Source organism: Camarhynchus parvulus, chromosome Z (genome assembly GCF_901933205.1).
Source record: "Camarhynchus parvulus chromosome Z, STF_HiC, whole genome shotgun sequence".
NCBI classification, from domain to species: Eukaryota; Metazoa; Chordata; class Aves; order Passeriformes; family Thraupidae; genus Camarhynchus; species Camarhynchus parvulus.
In genome coordinates, this window is record NC_044601.1 from 10592926 (window position 1) to 10613630 (window position 20705).

At 42.4% G+C, this 20705-nt stretch overlaps 1 protein-coding gene across 2 annotated transcripts in view; it reads left to right on the forward strand.

Annotated features, from left to right (window-relative positions):
* The first annotated feature begins 6587 nt into the window (after positions 1-6587).
* The window catches only part of RAD23B (RAD23 homolog B, nucleotide excision repair protein), a 34470-nt gene continuing 20352 nt past the window's right edge, over positions 6588-20705 (forward strand). The window contains exons 1-3 of one of the 2 annotated variants that reach the window (XM_030968301.1): positions 6588-6783; positions 11361-11431; positions 19164-19245. In XM_030968301.1, coding sequence (XP_030824161.1) covers positions 6588-6783; positions 11361-11431; positions 19164-19245 — 349 coding nt within the window. The remainder of the gene's footprint in view (positions 6784-11360; positions 11432-19163; positions 19246-20705) is intronic. The other variant, XM_030968300.1, reaches the window with a different exon arrangement.

Consider the following 20705-nt stretch of genomic DNA (forward strand, 5'->3'; position numbering starts at 1 on the left):
TTAGAAATGTATCACAAATAATCAGAACAAGAACAACAAACAAATATAACAGTTTCAAAAGATGATTAATTAATTATGACAATATCATTTATAATTTTAGAAACATAGCAAACAAATCATAAGTATTAATTCTTAAGATTATTTTCTAAACAATTTACTACAGATCAAAAAATAATTGTAACAAAGTCACATTCAAGAATCAGAATTGCTCTAAAGTATATGTGATTAATTCATAACTGCTTTGTATCAGCTGTTTTGGGGATGTCCACTGCGTAGAGGACATCAGCTAGGCTATGGGCATTGATTATAGTCGTCAATCTCTTTAGCTTTCTCATCATGTTCCAGTTCATCACAAGTAGGGCTGCTGAAAAGATAAAACTAAATGCAATCAGAATCAAAAGGACAACAATGGGATGACACATACTGTTCAGGACACCTGTGGCAGTAGGGGACCACCCAAATAGGCTATCCCACCAACTGTGCCTGGCATCTTGTTTTACCCTCTCCATGACTCGGTGTATTTGTCCCACATCATGATGAACAGTCACCAGAGTCTTCTGTCCGCTTTCCTTGATCTTCTCGAGGATTTCAATCAGGTCCTGATGTAGCAGTAGTTGTCTTACCAGGGTTAGGTTCATCCCAATAGGAGTAGGCATCAGTTTGTGAAGCAGTGTGTAGTTGGATTGCAATAGGTAGTGAGAAGTGACTGGAACTCCATAAGAGAAATCACATCCTGAAATCTTAGTAAAGTTACAAGCACAGAAATTTAAGTGATGCTTTGTATCTACTACAACATCGTCTACAAGCACAGCAAAATGACAGATATTTTGCAATTGTCTTGAGCTATTATTGCATTGTTTTTACAGATGAACTCTTGTTGTTCTCGGGCAATACAAAATTCCAAATTAGCAGTTTGCCATTTCTTAATAATTTGATGGGCCCATTCTCTATGTTCAGAAAGATAGAGAATAGCTCCATCGTAACTCAGTTTTACTATTATAACAGGGAAAACTAAATGTACAGAAGCATTGTGTACAGTTAAAACAAAAGTAGTGGCTGTGTTTGAAACAGGGTCATAGGTAAAGTTCACCAGGTTCCACCAGGATTGGAATTCTCTTTCAAAGTCAGTGGCACTGTCCCAGACTATTTTCTGAATTTCTGTGGGGAAAGTGCCTTCCTACCAAATTGTGATCGTTTATGTTTACTTTCTCTCAATTTAGGAATATGTTTGATAGCAGCCACTGGTGTGTTCACAAAAGCCGATAAGAATGACGGCAGTGGTTGCTGTAATTTGATCAAATCTTTAATTGTGGCAGCCAATTTATTCAAGTTCAGTTAATTTACATGTTATGTGTAATATCATCACCTGGTGTTACCAGAAAGGGAAGGGAAAACATTATTTCTGTTGCCCATCTCTAGTGTTATCTTGGTTTATCAGGTCTTCGTGTCCCTCGGAGTTCTTCTGTAAAAGCAAACACAACAGACTCTGCCAAGAAGAGGCAGAAAGGGTTAGAACAGTGGAATTGTCAGAGAGGTTTTGAACAGCAGTGGTACTTCTCCTATAGTGACAGGAGGTCCACCAAAAACAGGTTGCCCAGTGTAATGTGATGGGTTCTTGAAATCATCTGGTCTCTGTAGTGAAGAAATTATGCTTGGGGCTGTTGGGCAAAAACCAGTGATTTTGGGGCACTCATTTACCCCCCATCTATAGTAAGAGGTGTTAGAAGTCCATTTAATCTTTTCACCTTCTGCCCAATCCTGCACTCCTTTGACAGGAAAGTGAGAAATATTATCAGATTGAATTTCCTGTGGTTTTAGGAAAATCCCAAACCATCCTTGCATTGCTTTAACAGTGTTATCTCCTGCAGCTCTTTTAAAAGCATCGGCCTGGACTGGCCCAAATATGAACATAGCATAGGACTTGGTGTAAATACAGACAAGAAAATAATTTTGTCCCTCACTTTGGAAAATACACCAAACAGTTAACAGTTCCTCAACCTGAGCACTGTCTTCTCCCTTTCTGTTAGCAGAAGCGGGGGAGAGAGGAGGGGTTGCTTTGATCACAGAGACAGGTTTGTTTTGGCTGCTACCCAAGGTCCCAGTTTCTTGGATCGTCCAGTTCTCTTCCACCTCCCTGAGAGCCAAGCCAACAACAAACAACTGTTCCCAGACACTGCACCTTTTCTCAGTATCTTTAAAACCATGGGAATAAAAACCAACAGGCTTTGTCAGACCCTCAGGACTCCACAGCCAAATGTGTACTGGAGGCCGTGAGGAGGTAAATCCCCACTCCACCTGAAAGGGATCTGTAGCATGGATAGGGTCCTGTGCTTGTTGTGCTGTCACTTCAAAAATCAGCAATTGCAATGTTTTCTTCTGGGAAGAAGTCCAATCCCATTTTATTCTTTTCCTCAGCAAGTCAGAAAGGGGAACAAAAGGGTCATTCTGGTAACTAGGAAGTTTATCTGGTCTTTCTACAGGAGACATAGCTACTATGGTTTTCTGAAGGAGAATTGCTGTAGGTTTAAGTGTTTCTGAAAGCCCTTGAGTTAAAGAGATAATTTCAGGCTTTACAGGTGATTTCATTGGTGACTCAAAACTAGGAATTAATTTCTTTTCATGAATTATTTGCAGGCAACCGGCTTTGTGAATGTTTTCCTGGAGTTGGTCAGGGGTACTGACCAAAGCGTCTCTCCTTTCCAAGGGGTTAAGCCCCTCTGCCGAATGAGCTGTGTGCTGGGTTAGGGACCATGGGATGCGCCTGTCTGCTGCTGTTAAGAACACCCCATGTCCCCAAAGCCCACCGGCTTCTTGTTCTGACAAAAGAATCTGATCTCTCCCAGTGAGAGACAGTTGGCATACGTATTCTGTTTCAGATTTTTGGGGGAGAAGCCCGTACTGCTTTGCAAGTTTTGTTATTTCGGTAGCAGTGTACGGGATTTCTTCAGTGGTTTTGTGCGGGTTAAGATCTTCATTATTGATATAGCTGCATTCTGTTTTAATTAGAGGTTTCATGTTATTACAGCAGTGTTTCCCGCAATTTTTCATCAGAGTTAATTCCTTTTGAGGGCAATTTTGATTAATGTGAGGAGTTTCTTTCTCCTCTGTTTCTTTTGAGGAATCTGCATTCTGTGAGTTTTAACATGTTCCTCTCTTAAAGCAGCCCGTAACAAATTGTTTACTTTTCTTTCTTCATCCAATTGTTTTTGCAAAACTTCAACTAGGTTTTGGAGGGAGTCTATGATAGCATTTTCCCCACTTTTTCGCTTAAAGCGAGTTTCTATGGCGGCAGTGAGGCAGGCTCCCAGAACTGAGCAAAGAATGTTCTTATTTTTGCCCATTTTGAATTTTGATTCATGTTGCAGAGAACATACTCTATCAATGACACTTTCCAGATTAAACCAATTGTTCTCCGCCCAAGTTTCTCCGCCAGGTGACGGCTTTGCATTGTATTTAGCAAGCAACGAGTAAAAGTCACCTTTTACTTTCGGATTTAGATGTTCACTCATTTTGTACAAAGGGACTAGGAGTTATACCAGAGAGTTGCTCTGCAAGCTTAAATTACACAATGATATAGATTTTCAGTGTCCCCTTCGTCTCTCTGGATACACACACACACAAATGTTTCCTTTTTGAGGGGTTCAGTACTTACAACAGGGAAAAAGCTACTCAGCCAGCGCTGTGCCACCCCTCATCCCCGTGTGTAAGTGGAGGGACGATTTTGTCTAGAAGACACTGTTCGGTTTCTCAGGTCTGTCCCTCCCTTTCTAGACAACTCAGTTTTACACAAATACAGCAGTACAGTTTACTCAGTCTCAAAAAAAAAACAAAACAAAACAGCAGTTCAATTTTACTCAGTTTCACAAAAAATACAGCAGTTCAGTTTTACTCAGTTTCACAAAAATACAGCAGTTCAGTGTTACTCAGTTCCAGCAGTCCAGTGTACTCAGTGTCAGTAATCCAGTATACTTAGTTCATTCAGTTACCCCTGTTTTGCACCAAAAAATCTTTTGTGACAATTCCGTAGCCTAAATGCCCAATCGAGCTTGAGATTTGCCTTTTTAGGTGTGTGTAGTTTGCGAGAGACAGCCTCTCCTGTTACAGACTTCACAGACCCTGCAAATCTCTTTGGCTACTGGAATCCTGTCCGTGACGCCAATTATGTCCCGATCCGACCCAGGGGGGTACAGATGGCGGGGTTGATTTTTAGGTGCAAAATAACCAAAAAGGCACAGAGGATTTACGGCAACAAATCAGATACAGTTTTATTGAAAATCACAGCAGAATGGCGTTGGTGAAAGGGGGGAACCGGAGAGAAGAGGAAAAGACAAGGAAAAAGAGGGAGGAAGGAAAAGGGATATGGGTTATAGCTACCAAAACCGTGGTCTTGCTTCTCGCGGTCCAGCCATCAGAAGTTCAGCAGGGTACCAGGTCTTGGGGAGATCTCGAAGGGACAGCTGTTCTGGGACCCTAATTATACCGTTGTTTGTTGGGGGAAGGGAATCAATTTCACAACCGAAATCACGAAAAGGGGGGAAGAGCACAGAACTCGGGGTACAGGTACACAGAGTTATCAGCAGGAACCATTGTTTTCGTGCTTCAGTGCTCGCGCTTCAGTTCTGGGCAATTTTCCCCCCTCCCAACAGCACAGCTCTCCCTCCCCACCACCGAGCTGGGGGGGGCAAGTTTTGGTAATTCAGTCCCAGTCTTTATAAGAAGGTACAAGGGGGTCTGGTGATACAGGGTCTTCTTGTCTTGATCCTTCGATGAAGAAGCCCGCATCTCTGTTTATTTGTCACGATGGTTGAAGGCAGGCCAGGGGGGTCTCCTTGTTGGAAAGGGGCCATATGCACAGTCCAAAGCCAGCCAGGCCGAGAGGTGGGGAGTCCAGATCCATTGTTTGGAATCAGGGGGCAGAATGTCCCATGAAGTTGATAGGTAACTACCTATGGAGACAGGTAGCTAAGAGACACATAACTTCTCCACCCTGCACTGGCTCAACAGTTTTTTCGGTGGTCTTTTTGGCAATCGTGAGGCAGAAAAATGCAGGATTTCGGACAGACTCTCACAGGGGAGATTTAGAAAATCTCCCCTTTTTAGGGGAATCACCCCTATTTATCCCAAATTTAGGTTGGATATAGGGAAGAAATTCTTTATGTGAGGATGGTGAGACACTGGAACAGGTTACCCTGGGGGAGGCTGTGGATGCCCCAACACCCGGTGGTGTTCAAGGACAGGTTGGTTAAAGCAACCTTGAGTGATCTGGTTTAGTGGGAGGTGTCGCTGCCCATGGCAGAGGGATTGGGATTAGATAGTCTTTAATATTCCACAAAACCAGAACTGGTGGAACTGAGGTGCTATAAACCCACAAGTGTGTATCAATAAACTTGTGTAACAACTTACAAGTGGTGTGTCCTGTGCCACTCATTTCCAGGACATTGAGAGGCAGGAGCGTGTCCAGAGAAGGGAACAGAGCTGGGGAAGGCAATGGAGCCCCAGGAGAGGCTGAGGGAGCTGGGAAGGGTCAGCCTGGAGCAAAGGAGGCTCAGGGGAACCCTTGTGGCTCCCCACAGCTCCTGCCAGGAGGGGACAGCCAGGGGGGTCGGGCTGTGCTCCCAGGGAACAGGGACAGGAGCAGAGGGAATGGCCTCAGGCTGAGCCGGGGGGTTTAATTTGGATATTAGGAAGAATTTTTTCGCAGAAACGGTGAAAAGCATTGGAACAGGCTGTCCAGGGAGGTGGTGGAGTCAGCATCCTTAGAGGGATTTAAAAGATGTGTAGATGTGGCTCCTGGGGACATGGTTTAGTGCTGATCTCAAAGGTCTTTTCCAAACTAAATGATTCCCTGATTCCCTGAAATTTCTCATGAATTCACATAACTCCTGAACCCAGTGACTTTTAGTCATGGAGTCCTTGATACCCCAGGAATGGCAATTAAATATAAAGAAGTTAGCAAGGCAGGGATTTCTCCCAGCTGCTGTGTGCACTGAAAGGTGCAATTTGGAAGATTTGTGTTTCAGTAACATTATACATCGTGTTTCTCAGTCTGGGCAAGCCTTTAGCATTCTCACCACACCACCACAGAAATTCCACATTCTGAGGAGAAGAAAAGCCTCAGAAAGCTCCTGACCAACAGCCTCAGGCTGGGCCGGGGGGGGGGGGTGTAATTTGGATATTACGAAGAATTTTTTCACAGAAATGGTGAAAAGCATTGGGACAGGCTGTCCGGGAAGGTGATGGAGTAATCTTCCCTGGCCGGGCCAGAGGAGATTTAGCTGGATACGAGGAAAAATTTCTTCACAGCGTGACTGGGCATTGGAACGGGATGCCCAGGGAGACTGCAGAGTCACTGCCCCGGAGGTGCTCAGGCAACGACTGGACGCGTCACTCAGCGCCACGGCCTGGCTGACACGCTGCTGTCCGCTCACAGGCCGGACTCGCAGACCTTTTCCGCCCGCAATCGCTCCGTTCCTTCTCCCTCTCCATATATATAAATAGATATTTTTGTATTTCTGCGTCTCTGCCCGCGCCCCTCCTCCCGCTCCCCCCGCCCGCGCCTGCGTCGTGCCGGGCGCCTGAGGCGGCGCATGCGCGTCCCACCCTCCCTCCGAGCCCGGCACCGCCTCCCTCCTCCTCCTCCCTTTCCCGGCCTGTTCCCCGCCACCTCTTCCCGGGGAAGGGACGAGGGCGGCCGGAGTGCGGCACGTACCCGCCGCCATGCAGATCACGCTGAAGACGCTGCAGCAGCAAACCTTCCGCATCGACATCGACCCCGAGGAGACGGTGCGGCCATTCCCGGGCTCCCTCCCCGCCCCCGCCATTTCCTTCCCCCCTTCCCCCCCATCCCAGCCACCATTGCCGGGACGCGGCCGTGGACAGGGATGCGGGGATCTGTGCCCTCCCCCCCCGGGAAAAGGGAGGGACGGACTCCTGTGGTGGTGGCTGGAGATTCAGTGAGGCGTTAGGGCCGCGGGGGTGGTGCGGTGTCCGCCCGGGATGATTTTGGGGGATTTAGGGCCGCGGGGAGGGGGTGAGCTCAGGCGGGGGTGATGAGGGATCCCCTTTTCCTTAGGATGCTGGTGGGTAGGAGTGACTTCCCATCGCCGAAGGAAAGGGGCTGCCGTGGTCAAACCTCCGGCGGAAGGACTTTTTTCCCCCCTTGTTTTTGAGGAGAACGCCGCGGAGGTGGGAGGGGGAATAGCTCCGAGGTGGAAAGGGGAAACAGCCCGGGAGGTGGGAGGGAGAATAAATATCTCACGTAGTCCTGGGGAGGAGAAAGCGCTTTAGGAAGGAAAAGTTTTTCCTTTCGGGAAGCGGGGTGCCGTGGGTTAGCAGTCAGTGGGGCGCAGGTTTATAATGGGAGCGCTGGGAGAGGGGATATTGCGGGAGCATCCGTCTCCCGGGGTGGGGCTGGGAGTCCAGCAGGAGGAAAACGTGGTGGTCCTTCCCATCCTTCCATGGATTCCCGCAAGGGAAAGGACGGGAGGGTTGTGGGGCTTTTCTGCCAGGGCAGGAGCGTGATCTGGAGAGGGGCTGGTGTTTGCTGCCAGGTACATCGCTGTGTGCCCGGGCAGGTGTGTGGGGCTGGGAGGTTTTTATTGTTTGGCTTCATGGGGCAAGCGGCAGTGATTAATCAGTCTGTACTTAGGAGGGGAGGGAGTGCAGCAGAGACTCGGCTGACCATCTTGCGGTGTGTGATGGGGTTCACAGCAGCCTCCTTCCCCCTCTCTGGCACCTTTGGATGCTGTGAGCGAGCAGGAGACATGTTTTGCTTCCAGGTGAATGTTTTCTTCTGGCACACAGGAGCCCGCTGGAAAATCCTCAGGGAAATGCAGTAGGAAGGGCCCTAAGTGAGTTGGTAGGGTTGGAAGTTGCCTTGTCACTTGCCTGAGCAGAGGCAGTTGTTTAGATAGCCAAGTCCAGACACACTCGTGGCCTTGGTTTGAAAGATCTGGGGAGGCTGGCAGCTTTCCTTTCCAGCCACCTTTCCTGTGACAGGTGGGCAGTGAAGCTCTAGAAACTATGTATCTACTTTTAAAAGGCTGTTGGTTCACACTCTTCCATCTTAAGAAAAATAAAGGGTGACAGTTGAAAGTTGGGCTAAGAGCTCATTTGGGTTGCCATTGGAATGAGGGACATGGCAAATGCCCTAGGAGAAGCAGGGGTCAGAAACCTTAAAATAATTAAAACATAAGTCTTTGCTGTTACTGAGAAAACTCTCTTTTCTTTGTTTTTTTTTTTTTTTTTTTTTTTTCCCCTTCTTGCTCTCTGCATTCAGTAAGGTCCTGGGAAGTAAATTCAAGGAGAGGACTGAAGGAATGTTGCCAGTCAAAGCCCTCACCAGTTTATGAGACAGCAGAATGCAATGACTGGAAGTTGGATTGTGGGAAAATGAGACTGCGCCCTCTGTTTATAAATGTAGCTGCTACAGTAGCTCAAAATAAAAATGTTCCTCATGAGCATAATTTCAGCTTTTGGCCAGGAATGGGTGGTAAGACAGAAGAAATCTGGTAGAATTTGAGGAGAACTTTGTTTTAAAGAGGACAGGAGAGAGACTTGATCTTATTAATTATTAGCTGTAGAAGTGAAAAATGTTTTTAAATTTCCATGGCACACTTTTTAGAAAATTACTAAGAAATTACTGTTGGAAATACTAAAAATCGTAGAACTTAGTAAAGAGAAGTTCAGCTTTGAGCCTTCAGTTACAAACTGAGTCTTAAAATCAGAAAACACTTTGAAATACGCTATGTTGAGCAAGTGCCTCACACGTGTGTGCTTTGAAGTTCTCAGTCAGATTTTTTTGGAATACACGGATTTTAGCTGAAAGTGCGCTGGTTTCTTAGATTAATTTCCTGAGACCTTGAAACGTGTTTCATGGAGTTTGGGAAACATTACTTTTAGTCTTTGGACCATGTGTGTGTTTCTCAGATGTAGGCTTGTTTACTTGGATTTCTGCCCTGTGCTGTGACAAGGCCAAAATTCACACAGCTGCGATAGGCTCGGGAAACCTGTTGCTCCAAAGCTATGTTCTGGTTCTGTAAAATTGCTTTTGTTTTCCTAACAATTTCTCCCCTTACTCTCAATACCCAGTTAATCTGGAGAGACTTGATGTTACTGTGCAAGGCAGAAAGATTTAATGCTTGTAACTGAGAGCTGTCATTGATAGGAATATTTAAACCAACCTCCAGCAATAATTTGAGGCAACACACTTCCCAATAACTAATTAGCCTTGCTAATTAGCTCTGTGCACAAGCAAATGGTCTTTTTTTTTTCCTATTAAATCACACAGTTGAATTTTAAACTTGCCTTCTTTAGTGTGACTAGTTTTGGTTTGGTTGTGTTTTAAAACATTGGCCAACTGAGTATTTTGAGTGAGTGAAAACTCTACTTGAAGCTATTACCTTGCTTGGCAAAGATACTCTCAGGTACCCTGACTGACTAAAGAAGATGAAAATATTTAGCTTCAGGCCCTATTATTAGGGAAGGCCTGTTATCAAATTAAATTTTTGCAAGCCTGGCTGTTTTTCCTTAGGTTTTGTGATGTGCCCATCAAGCTCCAGACAGGGGTGGTTTTCCCATTGTGGCCATTCTGGAGTTCCGAGTGGGGCCACTCAGGGCTTGACATTTACATTTAACCAGGGTAAATGAAAGCATGTATCCATCTGCACAGGCTGCTGCTTCTTTTTGTCTGCTCTCTGTGAGAAAGTAAACATGTTAAACATTGTGTTAGGAGCGAATAATAAGCGTTGTATGACACTGGTGCAGACCTGTGTGGCCACATCTCTTGTCTGAGGTGACACTCTAGGCTTTTAAATGTGGCATTTCTTTTGTAGTTATCACTATGTAGACACAAGACAGGGTTTTAAAAATCTCCAACAAACATTCTTAACTTGGAAAGCGAAACACCGGGTAAAAGTTAAGTCTGTCCCGTTTTGTTTTCAGCTCCCCCCTGCACTGTTAACCTAAAAACCTGATTGTCAAAATGCAGAGAAGTGCAAGGAATATTCAGGATGTCAGCAGTCTTTTGGCTGCAGTCTGTGTGTCACATAATATGGGCTTTCACATTTCACTGTTCCACCGCAGCACTTGAACACCCAGGCAAAGCCAGCTTGCTTAACACCGTGTCAGCAGAACACTCAGCTGTGGAAGTCTGAGCTTCTGCCGTGTTCTGGTGTGTCCTCAGTATGTGTGTGCTTTATGTGGAGGTTTCGGGATGCTAACGTTACTGTGTCAGAAGAATTAACTTCGTAGCAGTTCTGGAAAAAATCAGGGACTGCTGCTGAGTGAAATGGTGAAACCTGACTCCTGGGCTTGTAACTTGTGAATGAGTGTGAACATGCCCTTAAAAACCTCCTTCCTACATGTGTTTTAGTTAATCCTACAGCAGTGGTAGGTAAGGGGATTGTTTTTGTATTTCCCTGGGAGTTTTATCATTTTATGGTTAGAGGAAAAGTGCTCAGTTCAAAATCCAGAGGTACCCTTTTAGGTTATGGATGTTTTTCAGGTCTTGGTATTCGTTTTTTAATTACTCTTTGGGTTGTACAGTAGGTATCTTTATCCTCTTCTGGAGAATTGTTTTGTTGTTCTTGCTTCTCTTTAGGATTTTATTGTTGTGTGTCTGTGTGCTGGCTCAGGCAGAGGAGGTGTGAATTTGAAGGGCTTGCACTTGCTGCTTGTGGTTTGATACATGACTCTGCAAAATTGTAACTTCAGAGATCACTAGAATAAAAGTAGCTCTATTTCCCCACTGTTTTCATATTTTCTTCGCAGACTGTAGCATTTTGGAATTTTGGTCTCTTACAATTTGTGATTGTTTAATTAACTATCTAGGGGCTTTTTGCTGCTGCTCTTTGGTGGATAGTCCTTTTTTCGGATTAGAGTTAGAATTTTCAGGCAAGGAGGTTGTTCTGATTCTTGGCTGAAGAAGGCTAGGCTTTCACAAGTTCAGGAATATTTTTCTGAAATTCTAGTGAGTGTTTTAGATAAAATTTCCAAAGAACTTTGGGCAGGATGACACATTTTTTTAAAATTTAATAAGGGAAAGGATAAGATAGCATAAATTACTTAATACAACTAAAATTATTTTATTCATATTGGAATATGTTTTTACATATTGCCCATTTTTCAAATGCTATGGCTCTGCCCATAATTTTTCAACTATCTTATTGAGAATGTTCTTATCCAGTTTAGCTGTCAGCAAAGAAAAGTTAGCTTTGTACTTTTAATAATTTGGCAGTATTGTGTGCTGTATTTCTCAAAATCTAAACTTCTTAAGGTGGCCAGTACACTGAGAAATTAAATATAGAGATTGTACACGCTTAAAGATGGTTCTATACATATATTTAAGGTGTATTTTGCAGTTATGACTGGAAAGCAAGGGTATCTGTCCTTGATATGGATACCAACAGGCTGGAAGGTGTTCCCTTTAAAAGTTGGTGGAGAGTACATTGTAATTAAAAATAACTAATATGAGCAGATGATCCTGCTGCAGGCCGGAGTCCCATTGCTGCCCTTGTGTGTAAATGTCTGTATTTACTGACAAACCTTTTGAAAACATTTTCTTTGAATTCCTGAAACACAGAAAAGGTTATCTGTAGGTGTGAGGTGGGGGAGTGTAAATTTAAAGCACTGAGGGGTACGGCCGGCAATATTTTCTCCCACCAAGGTTTGTGTCTTTGGTCAAGGTTCCTGTGGGTGGAGTGGGCTCAGTGAAACAAATCTCTCTTTATTTCACAAGACATGGTGATGTGCAGCATGTCTTACCTAGAGCCTGTGAGGATGGCTGTCCTCTGCGTGCTGCCCTGCAGGGAGCACCAAAGGAATGGGAAAAGGAGAGGGAAGGGCTTGCCGTGGCTGTGAGCACACAGACTTATTGTCTGCACACCACTCTGGTTCTCCTTCTCCTTGTCTTTCCCTGTGTTTTTGTGTCAGAGGCATGCAGTGTTGGAAAAGGGTTTTTTAAGTGTCTTTTTAGCATTGATGGAAATGGCTTGTCAGTTTTCTTTATACTCAAACAACTGTGGTCACTTTTAAACTTGTAAATCACTTTGTGGGGAATATGCCTACTGTAAAAATTGTCTGCCCAAATCTACAGGAGGATTTTTTTTTTGGTGCTAATTAACAAGACCATGCAAGAGTCACCACTCAGAATGTAAGCTTTATTCCTAAAACAAGGCTTTGTGGCTTCAGAGGTAGGACTGTCCATCTTGCTACTTTTCTTCAAGCTGCAGATAGCTGAAAGCCCTGCTTTAGGTTGACTTTTGTGTTCCTCTGCTAGTACAAAGCTGCTTTTAGTCACCTTTTTGCATCAGAGAACTGGCCCCGGTGTCTCCTCTTTCAGGCAGGGCATACATCAATTTTGAAATGCAGGGCAGAAGTGTGTGGAGGCCTGGAGGCCAGCATTGAGATCAGAAATTATTTCTCTTGATCTCTGGTCAGTGCATAACGATTACTAGACTTATGAATTTCACTTGTGTGTAGATGAGCTCAATTTTGTAGAGGAAATTAGAAAGGTAGAGGTAATTGCAGAGAAAGTAAATGTCAGGGCTAAATTTGGATTTTTACCTCGACAATTCCAGATTATTTTTCTTCAGAGGATGCTGCTTCTTTTTTTTGTACGCAAACTTCAGCAGCAGTAAATACAGCAAGTAAATAAAGGAGTTTATGAATGCTTTATCCTGTCTGTTTTTAAATGCTGGAGTAATTCTAGATGCCTTATTTATTTGAGTACAACTGTTTGTTTTTTTTTTTCCCGGGCACTTACTAAGCTCGTAAGCCTGACTGGATTCACAGGGCTCTTCCTCTCCTGTGGTTCTTCCCAATTACTGTATCTGTTCTGCCTTTGAGACCTGAAGTAGGGCAGTGATCTGTTCATGTAACCACCATTATTATTGCCTTCTGATTAAATATGACTGTCCTGTTTAGAAAGAAAATATAAGAGAACACTGTAAATGGGGTTTTGTGCCAGAAAAACCGGCTTTTTTGATTTTATGATTTGTAGAAAGGAGTAGCTGGAACCAAATAGATTCTTACCAGTAAAAGTACTGTAAAGCATTGACTTATGAGCTTAGTAATTTCTTATCCTCTGCGTGTTTTCAGTAGTAGGCACAGTATTTGTCATTAATCAGTTGCTGATCACGGAGTTTGATTAAGGGTAGTAAAACCTGTTGCACTGGTCATTTTGTTGCTTCATTAGCAGGTTTATTGTCTGTTACAGCTGCATTGTCCTCGCCTGACTTTGAGCAGTATCTATGTAGCAGTATAACATGTGGTAAATATATTTGCAAGGGCAGGAGGAGGAGAAAACTCAGGAATATTAAGCCTGAATTCTAAACAAATTTTCAGACTATGATGCCCTCCCTCAGGGAGGAGGAAAAGAGCAAGCCCTTTGGAGTAAAATCTTTTGTCCTTGTCTAACTATGACTTTTCTCAAAGTCTGGGAGAAACACGTTAGCTTACTACAGAAAAAGATGAAGAGTGATAGAGAATTATAATGTAGATTTTAAAAAAACCCTCTGTGCAGCATTTATTCTCCAAGAGAAGCAATTCAGTAGAGCTAGGTTCGTAGTGAGGGTCTTTCAGAGTTGGTCTTGGGATCCATCACTTCAGAGTCCCTTAATTCCTTTGGTAGGAATTTGAGTACAAATCAACAGAAGCATGATGTCATTGAAAAACACAAGGTTTAATATTAGTACCTGTCTACCTAATTGAGGGTCAGACTTTGGTAAACAGCTGTCAAATGAGCAGCATGGATTAATTGGAATTGGGTTCATTAAAAGGTGAAGCCCTGAAGATCATAGATCCTGAAACATCCAGAGAGAGTAGTGATGCTGTTCTGCTTCAAGCTGTTTCCAAGGGCAATGAGTTTCTACCTTTGGAAAGAGGTGCCTGGAGCCTGTGGGAAACTGTGACTCTGACATGAAAGGAAACTAAAGAGACCCGCTTGGCTTAGCTCAAAGTTTTGATGAAATTATGTAAATGTTTTACACTGGCAAGCACCAGTGGATGTGGGAAGGCTATGCATGCTTGAATGATAACATCAGCACAAGAACAAATCAGTATTAATAGTCTATGAATTAACTTGGGGTGGAATCTAAGAAAAGACTTCCAGTATCAGAGTAAACTTTGTAGCAGGCTCATGGTAGAGGTCGCAAGCAGCCTTGTCTGTGGGTGCATCAGATTCCTGATGGACATCATGGTGTGGAAGATAGGATTGTGGCTTGATGTCAGAAGAGATCTTTTCCAGCTTTGTATTCAGTTTCTCCCAGCATCTCAAAAAATTCAGCAATTTGTCTTGCCTATGTAATTATACATTAAAACCGATGAAAGTACGCTGTTCACCTTTTCATTAGGATTTATGAAATGAATCTCTGAATAAACTGATGATTCTTGCTTTTTCTGTGTTAGCATTTATGTGAGGAGGGAGAAATGAAAATTGGCGTGAGAGGGAAAGGGGGGAGGGTGTGTGATCAATGGGAACTGCTTGCCTGGATGGAACCCAGCATGCCCTGCTTGCTTAGCTGGCAAAAAGTGACTACAAGGAACAACTGGGAAACACAGCACTGGTGATTTCATGAAACCCATTTTTAGATGCCTGTCTGAGATGCAGTTGATGACTTGTATTTCTTTGGAAGACCTCAGTTTTTCAATTAGGTCAGTCAGCTCTAGGTCTTTATTAAACAGATTGTATGGCATAATATATTCTCGAGGACATCGTGTTCAGTTTCTGAGTAGTAGGGAGAGTTTCACATCAGAGTTCGTAGGGGACAGAAGAAAGTAGTCTTGGCTTGTAAGTGTGCTGTTCCTGAATCTTTAGGGTAAAGTGTTTGTAGATGAGTTGATGTTTATTCTTAAAGTTATTGCCATAAAGTACAGGCTCTGTTTATTGTGCTGTGAAATTTTATAAGGGTAGAGGAAAAGTGGGATTTGGTGAGGTCTGAAATACATTTTGAACCCTAATCAGGTTGAATAATGCTAGGAAGCCTGAAGGTTTGGTTTATGGATCTGTATTTATGAGTAAAATAAATCATAATCTATGAGTGGTTTCCCAGTTTGATGGATCAATGTGCTGGGTGTCCTTTCCCAAAATTAATTTTCACTTAATAACCAATGGTGGTGCTAGAGTTAGGTTCTCAGCAACCTAATTTGCTAGAGGCAAAGTTTAGGATGTTGCTTTTTTCAGCCTTTCACTGCACCAGCAGCTGGAAGATGCAGTAGTCTTTCCTGGAAAGCATTGAGAGGGCTTCTCTCTCTCTGTTTTTTTAATTCCTCCTTGAAAATGGAACATCTATGGTTTAAATCTAAATGAAAGTGGATCTTACTACTGTCTGACATACAGGTTGTTGCACTGTTTTGCATTTTCCTCTCTTAGCAGAATTAATGGCACAGCTATTTCTCACTATGCCTTCAGTCACTCCAGTTAAAACTACAAGAGGAAATTCTATGCCACTGAAATGTTACTGCTAAAATTGATGTATCTGATCTATTCCTTTTTTTCCCTGAGAAATTAGTATTGTATCCTCTGCAGGTGATGTGTTTCTGGCCTCCTAGGCTAGGCAGTGATGAAAGCCAGAAGATAGGAAAGCACTTTTTTATTTTAGCCTGAGTATTTTCTTGAACTTCTGTCCCTAATAGGAGAATGATGAAGTCTGCAGCTGACTGCATTTTCTTGCAGGTTCAAGCTCTAGCAGTTAAGAGTTGGTTTAAGTCCTTTTGTTTGTTCCTTTGAATAGGTGTGATCCAATCAGTTCATTGTATTCATTTGAGACGGGACAGATTCCCTTATCTAAATCACTATTCTTTATAAAGCAGTTAAGCAATGCTCTGAAATGTTTTTGAATGTAATCTTGAAATTATTCGACTATTTGATGTATTTTCAGTTTTAAAGGAGCAACTTGAATGACATGACAGAATTTTAAATTTGTGATTAGGAGCCCATGGTGGATTACTGTCAGTCACCATAAGATATTGAGTGTCTTTGGATGGCAGAGGTTCACAGTAGAGTGAATGTCCATTTAAATGAGAGAGCCATGTAAATGATCTTCCCCTTTGCAAATGAGTGTCCCTGGGCATAGATAGCAAAACACTGTAAATTGGCTCAGTTATGTTAACCTTAAATTTCTTTTAGATTTTTGTAAGCTGTCAGCTGGAGAACTGAAGTAATTTGTGTTCCAATTTAGGATATAATCTGTTCTTAAACTGACTGATGTATGTGGCAAGAATACAGGCAGAGAATAAAGACCAGCACTGAAAAGTGTAACGGCCTTTTCTCCTCAGATTTCCAGTCTTTTCAAGAATTAAGAAGTTAATAGTGGCCCCTGTATTGGCAAGCTTTAGCCAAAGATTGTCTCTGTTCTCTAGGAGAAAACCTGTAGTTGGTTTTTATATTCAGAACCACCATGGTTCTTTAACCTCATGGTGTTATTTGCATTGATAACCGTTTCACTGAGGCAATAAATACCAAACTGCTTCATGTGGATCCAGTTACTGCATAGTAATTAGTACATGTCTTTAGTCTGTCCTGACCTATACCACCACAATAATAAAAATTATGTCAGTATTAGTACGCAGAGAGGGTTTTTGGATTGTGGAAGGGGCCTGTACAGCTGAAGCACAGCCCCCTGAATGTCCAACAAGGCTGAAACTGCCTGTGGCTGCCGAGTTAGTTTTCCTAGGTGTAATCCTGTGGGACACGGGGCTGCGTACTCTTGGTGATGCTCAGCACATGAAGGATGTGGACCTTTTGGAGCTGGTCCAGAGGAGGCCTGAAGATGTTCGGAGGGTGGAGCACCTCTCCCATGGAGACAGGCTGAGAGAGCTGGGGTTGTATAGGCTAGAGAAGAAGGCTCTGGGGAGATCTTGGAGAACCTTCCAGTGCCAAACAGAAGATTCTTTATAAGAAAGATGGGGACAGACTTCTTAGCAGGCCTGTTAAGAGTAGATGGAAGGAAGAAATTTTGTACGGTGGGGGTGGTGAAACACTGGAACAGATTCCCAGAAAAATTTATTTTCTCATTTCCCTTGGCTCTGTGGTGTAAATGGAAGTTTGCCTACGTCTGGAGATGAATGCCACCTGCCAAAGGGATGAAAGCTTAGTCCTGTTTGTTGCAGACTTATGGAAGGGAGTTTGCAGACTTGTTTTGGGAGGTTTTGGAAGACGGGAGTGCCTCAGATTGCTTGCAATAAATCAGTCACAGCACAGTAATAACAAGGGGAAATGCTGCACACAGGTGGTCAGCAAAGGCAAATTAATTGTTGGATCCTCCTACAGTAAATATCTTAACTCCTTCTCATGGATCCAATTATTGTGCAGTAAATCAACATGTGTGTTCAGTGTGTCCTGACCTGGATTGGTAGCTGTTCAAACATTTATGTTTGAAAGAACACATCTTGATTTTGTTCCTTGTGGGAAAAAGACTGTTGTCTGGAATAAAACAATAGAAAATAAAGGAGACTAACTAGACGTTTGAAGCCAGTACCTTGATTTATGCAGTGGACATGAAACAAACTTTATGTTCTCCCTGAAAATAGATTATGCACATTAGTCACATTGCAATATTTCTTACAAATCTCTGACAAACGTGGTACCTGGGTATAAAAGAAGTAGTCTGGAGTCATTATCTTTGAGTGATTGGTACAAGAGTGTAAGAATACATAAGGAGAGTGGTAAAAAGTAGACATTTGCAAATATAACATGCTTTTAACGTGATTCAAGGGATTTGCCCAAGTGCCTGCAGGACTTTAACAGAAGGTGTGTGAAGTATTAGGCATTATTAAAGTTTAGGAAAAAAATCCTTGATGGCTTATCAGTGGTGAAGGAGATTGTTCAGTAGCAACATGAGTCACTTCCATCCTTAAAACTGGGGAGGAATGAACAAGTTCATATTTTTATTTTTCAAGAATATATGCTTTAAAAATAAATGTAGATCCAAGGATAGGACAGGCTGTTGTAAAGTAAACGCATGAGAATGATGATGCTTTCAGCAAACTACTGGCAAATTTGACTATCCTCAGGACTTATGGGTAGCAGTGAGCTGCTCTTAGTTTTGCTAGAGCTTAGTGGGAGAGCAACTGCCTGGTTGGACTCTAATTCCAAAGCATTTGGCAGGTGCTAGGATGGCATGTATGGTACAAAATACCAAAAGCATCCTTTCTTCATCTGCTGGGTAAAAAGAGCTGGCTCCCTATTTTTGTTTAGTTCCATAGAGGGAAGCAATATGGTGTGTTCTGTATCCTTGCAGAGCTTTATAAAAGAGGTTTTTTGAATATTCAGGAAAAAAAACCCCCAACCTTTAGAAGGTGGTGTTAGCTTGTGGTAATAAGCTCATAGCAGATCGGTTGTCTTTGTTTTCTTTATACTGGGAGTGTCTGCAAAAAAGCAAGAAGAATTGACTGTGTGTGCAGGCAGTTTGTCTTAAAACGTGACTGCAGATGTGTCAGTGCAGGAATGCTTTTACAGGAGCTTGCTTTACCTCCTCAGGGTAGCATTACAGAGTTTTCCTAGAGATCTGAGACCATTCTCATATATGACAACAACTAGCAGTGCCACTTGAGCTATTGGTGCTGTGAAAGTGTGGGTGATGCATCAGTGCAAGCCAGTAAATGTATAGGCTTAGAATTGCTGTGTGAAGCTCCAGAAACTGTGGTGGAGAGGGAGGAGTTGAAAACAATTTATGTAAGATAAGCATCTGAACATTTTGCACAAGTCTTTGCGTATGGGGACTTCAAGGTTGGATGTCATGGTGATCTTCCAAAAAAAAATACCCAGGAATTCCCTGAAAAGTGGTTATGATGATGAAAACCTTCCTCTCTGTTTATAGCAGCTGTACCCTCTGCATTCAGGGAAAGAACAGGGCAAATGGGTCAAGAGATGAAAACATTTTTGCTCCCCAAATTTCTTAATTTACTTTTTCACTGTGTTGTGCACTCATACAAATAACTTCTCATGGAAGAATTAATTACCTGATTTGATTCAGCACAGGAGACTATTTGGGAAAGGACATGTTGCTCTGCAAAGTGGTTACAGTGACATATTCTGAAGGCTGATAAACTTGACATAATCAAGGCATGATTGAAACTACTCTTCAGTATTTAAAACTTGAAGTATACTTAATTAGGTTTGTACCGTGAACTTTGTTTTCATTAAGACTGTTTTTGTGCTTTAGGTGAAGGCACTGAAAGAGAAGATTGAATCAGAAAGGGGGAAAGATGCCTTTCCAGTAGCTGGCCAAAAACTAATTTATGCAGGTAATGGATATTCTGAAGATAACTTATCGGAACATGCTTTATTTTATGTTGTTGTTTGACTTGGATGTGAATGTTAAGTCTTCTAAGAATTCTAAGAACTGAAGTACAGACAGGATAAAAACCCTCACAAACACAAAAATTAACTCAATGTCAAAGGGAACTCTTAATTTTGAATTAGAATTTTTTAGGTTTTAATGTATGTGTCTGTCATCTTTTCTCTTGTAACATGATGTCTTAGGGATATGCTGGGTGAAGAGGAAATAGCTTTTTTTTTTTTTACAAGAATTCAGGATTTAAGCCGGTCAAATCTGCTGTTCTGGCTTAATTATTTTCTTTTTCAATTTATGCTCTGTATAACTGAAGCACTGCTGTATATACTACAGTGAATTAAAAGCTAGATTATTTATTTTGGATTGACAAAACAAACCCACCACCAAATCCTTGCTGTACAAAGGTGCTTTCAATACTTTTAAGCTCTTTCGCTGGAAATGTGCATTATGTACTAGCAAAAGGCAGGGTAATGTCAGTTAAAAACATGAAATTAACTTTATTTGAGCTTTTTTTTACTTGCCTTGTTCATTCTGGTGCTAATACAGAAATCCATTTTTTTGTTTTCACTTCATCTCAGAACTTTGGTGCTATTCCAGTACTCCCTCTAGTGGTTTTTTTCCTCTAAAACTGGGTTTGAAAGAAAATTTGGTGGACTTTTCACTTCTGTCATGTACTGCTTTGTAACAAGTATTGTCTCTTTCACTTGTGATAAACCAAAGCCGCTGTTAACAGTGGAGAGATGCTGATGGGAGAGAAGTTGTGAGTCTCTGTGTTTGTACAGCTCCTCTGGATTACAAGTTTTATGTCCCTGGTACTTCACTGGGGGGAGTGCACGTCAAGAACATGAAGGTGGAAGTCTCATGCACAACCAAGAAATGTGAACCAGGCAGAAGGTTTTGTGCAATGTGCGCATTAAGAGTGCATGGCACTCATAATATTGTTCTTCTGTGATTGCAAAAATCAAAGAGTGCATAAGATTCTGTGGCATGACTCAAGTGTTTTGTGAAGTCAGAATGTATCTGCAGTATTGAATAATCCTCACAAGCAGTAGGAAATATAGGAAATAAGATTGAGAATATATAATCCATCCACAAAGATGGATTATCTTTTTTTTCTTTTTCTTGGACAAGAGATATGAGGGTATATTGATGACATTTTTACTTTTATTAAAATGAGGTATAGAATTTTCATCGTTTGGTAAAGCAAAGTGATACCCCCAGCTGACTTTGATTAGAGAGGCTCTGATTGTCCATTGTGTTGACATCTGAATTAGGGTGAGCTAGAAACCCTGAGAATGGTGGGTTGTGAGAAGACAGGATGTCTGTATGTATACTTTTATAAAGTCTATATATTATATTGCAAATACATTCATTAAAGACTTCCCTGAAGTGCCTATAAAAAATGTGAGT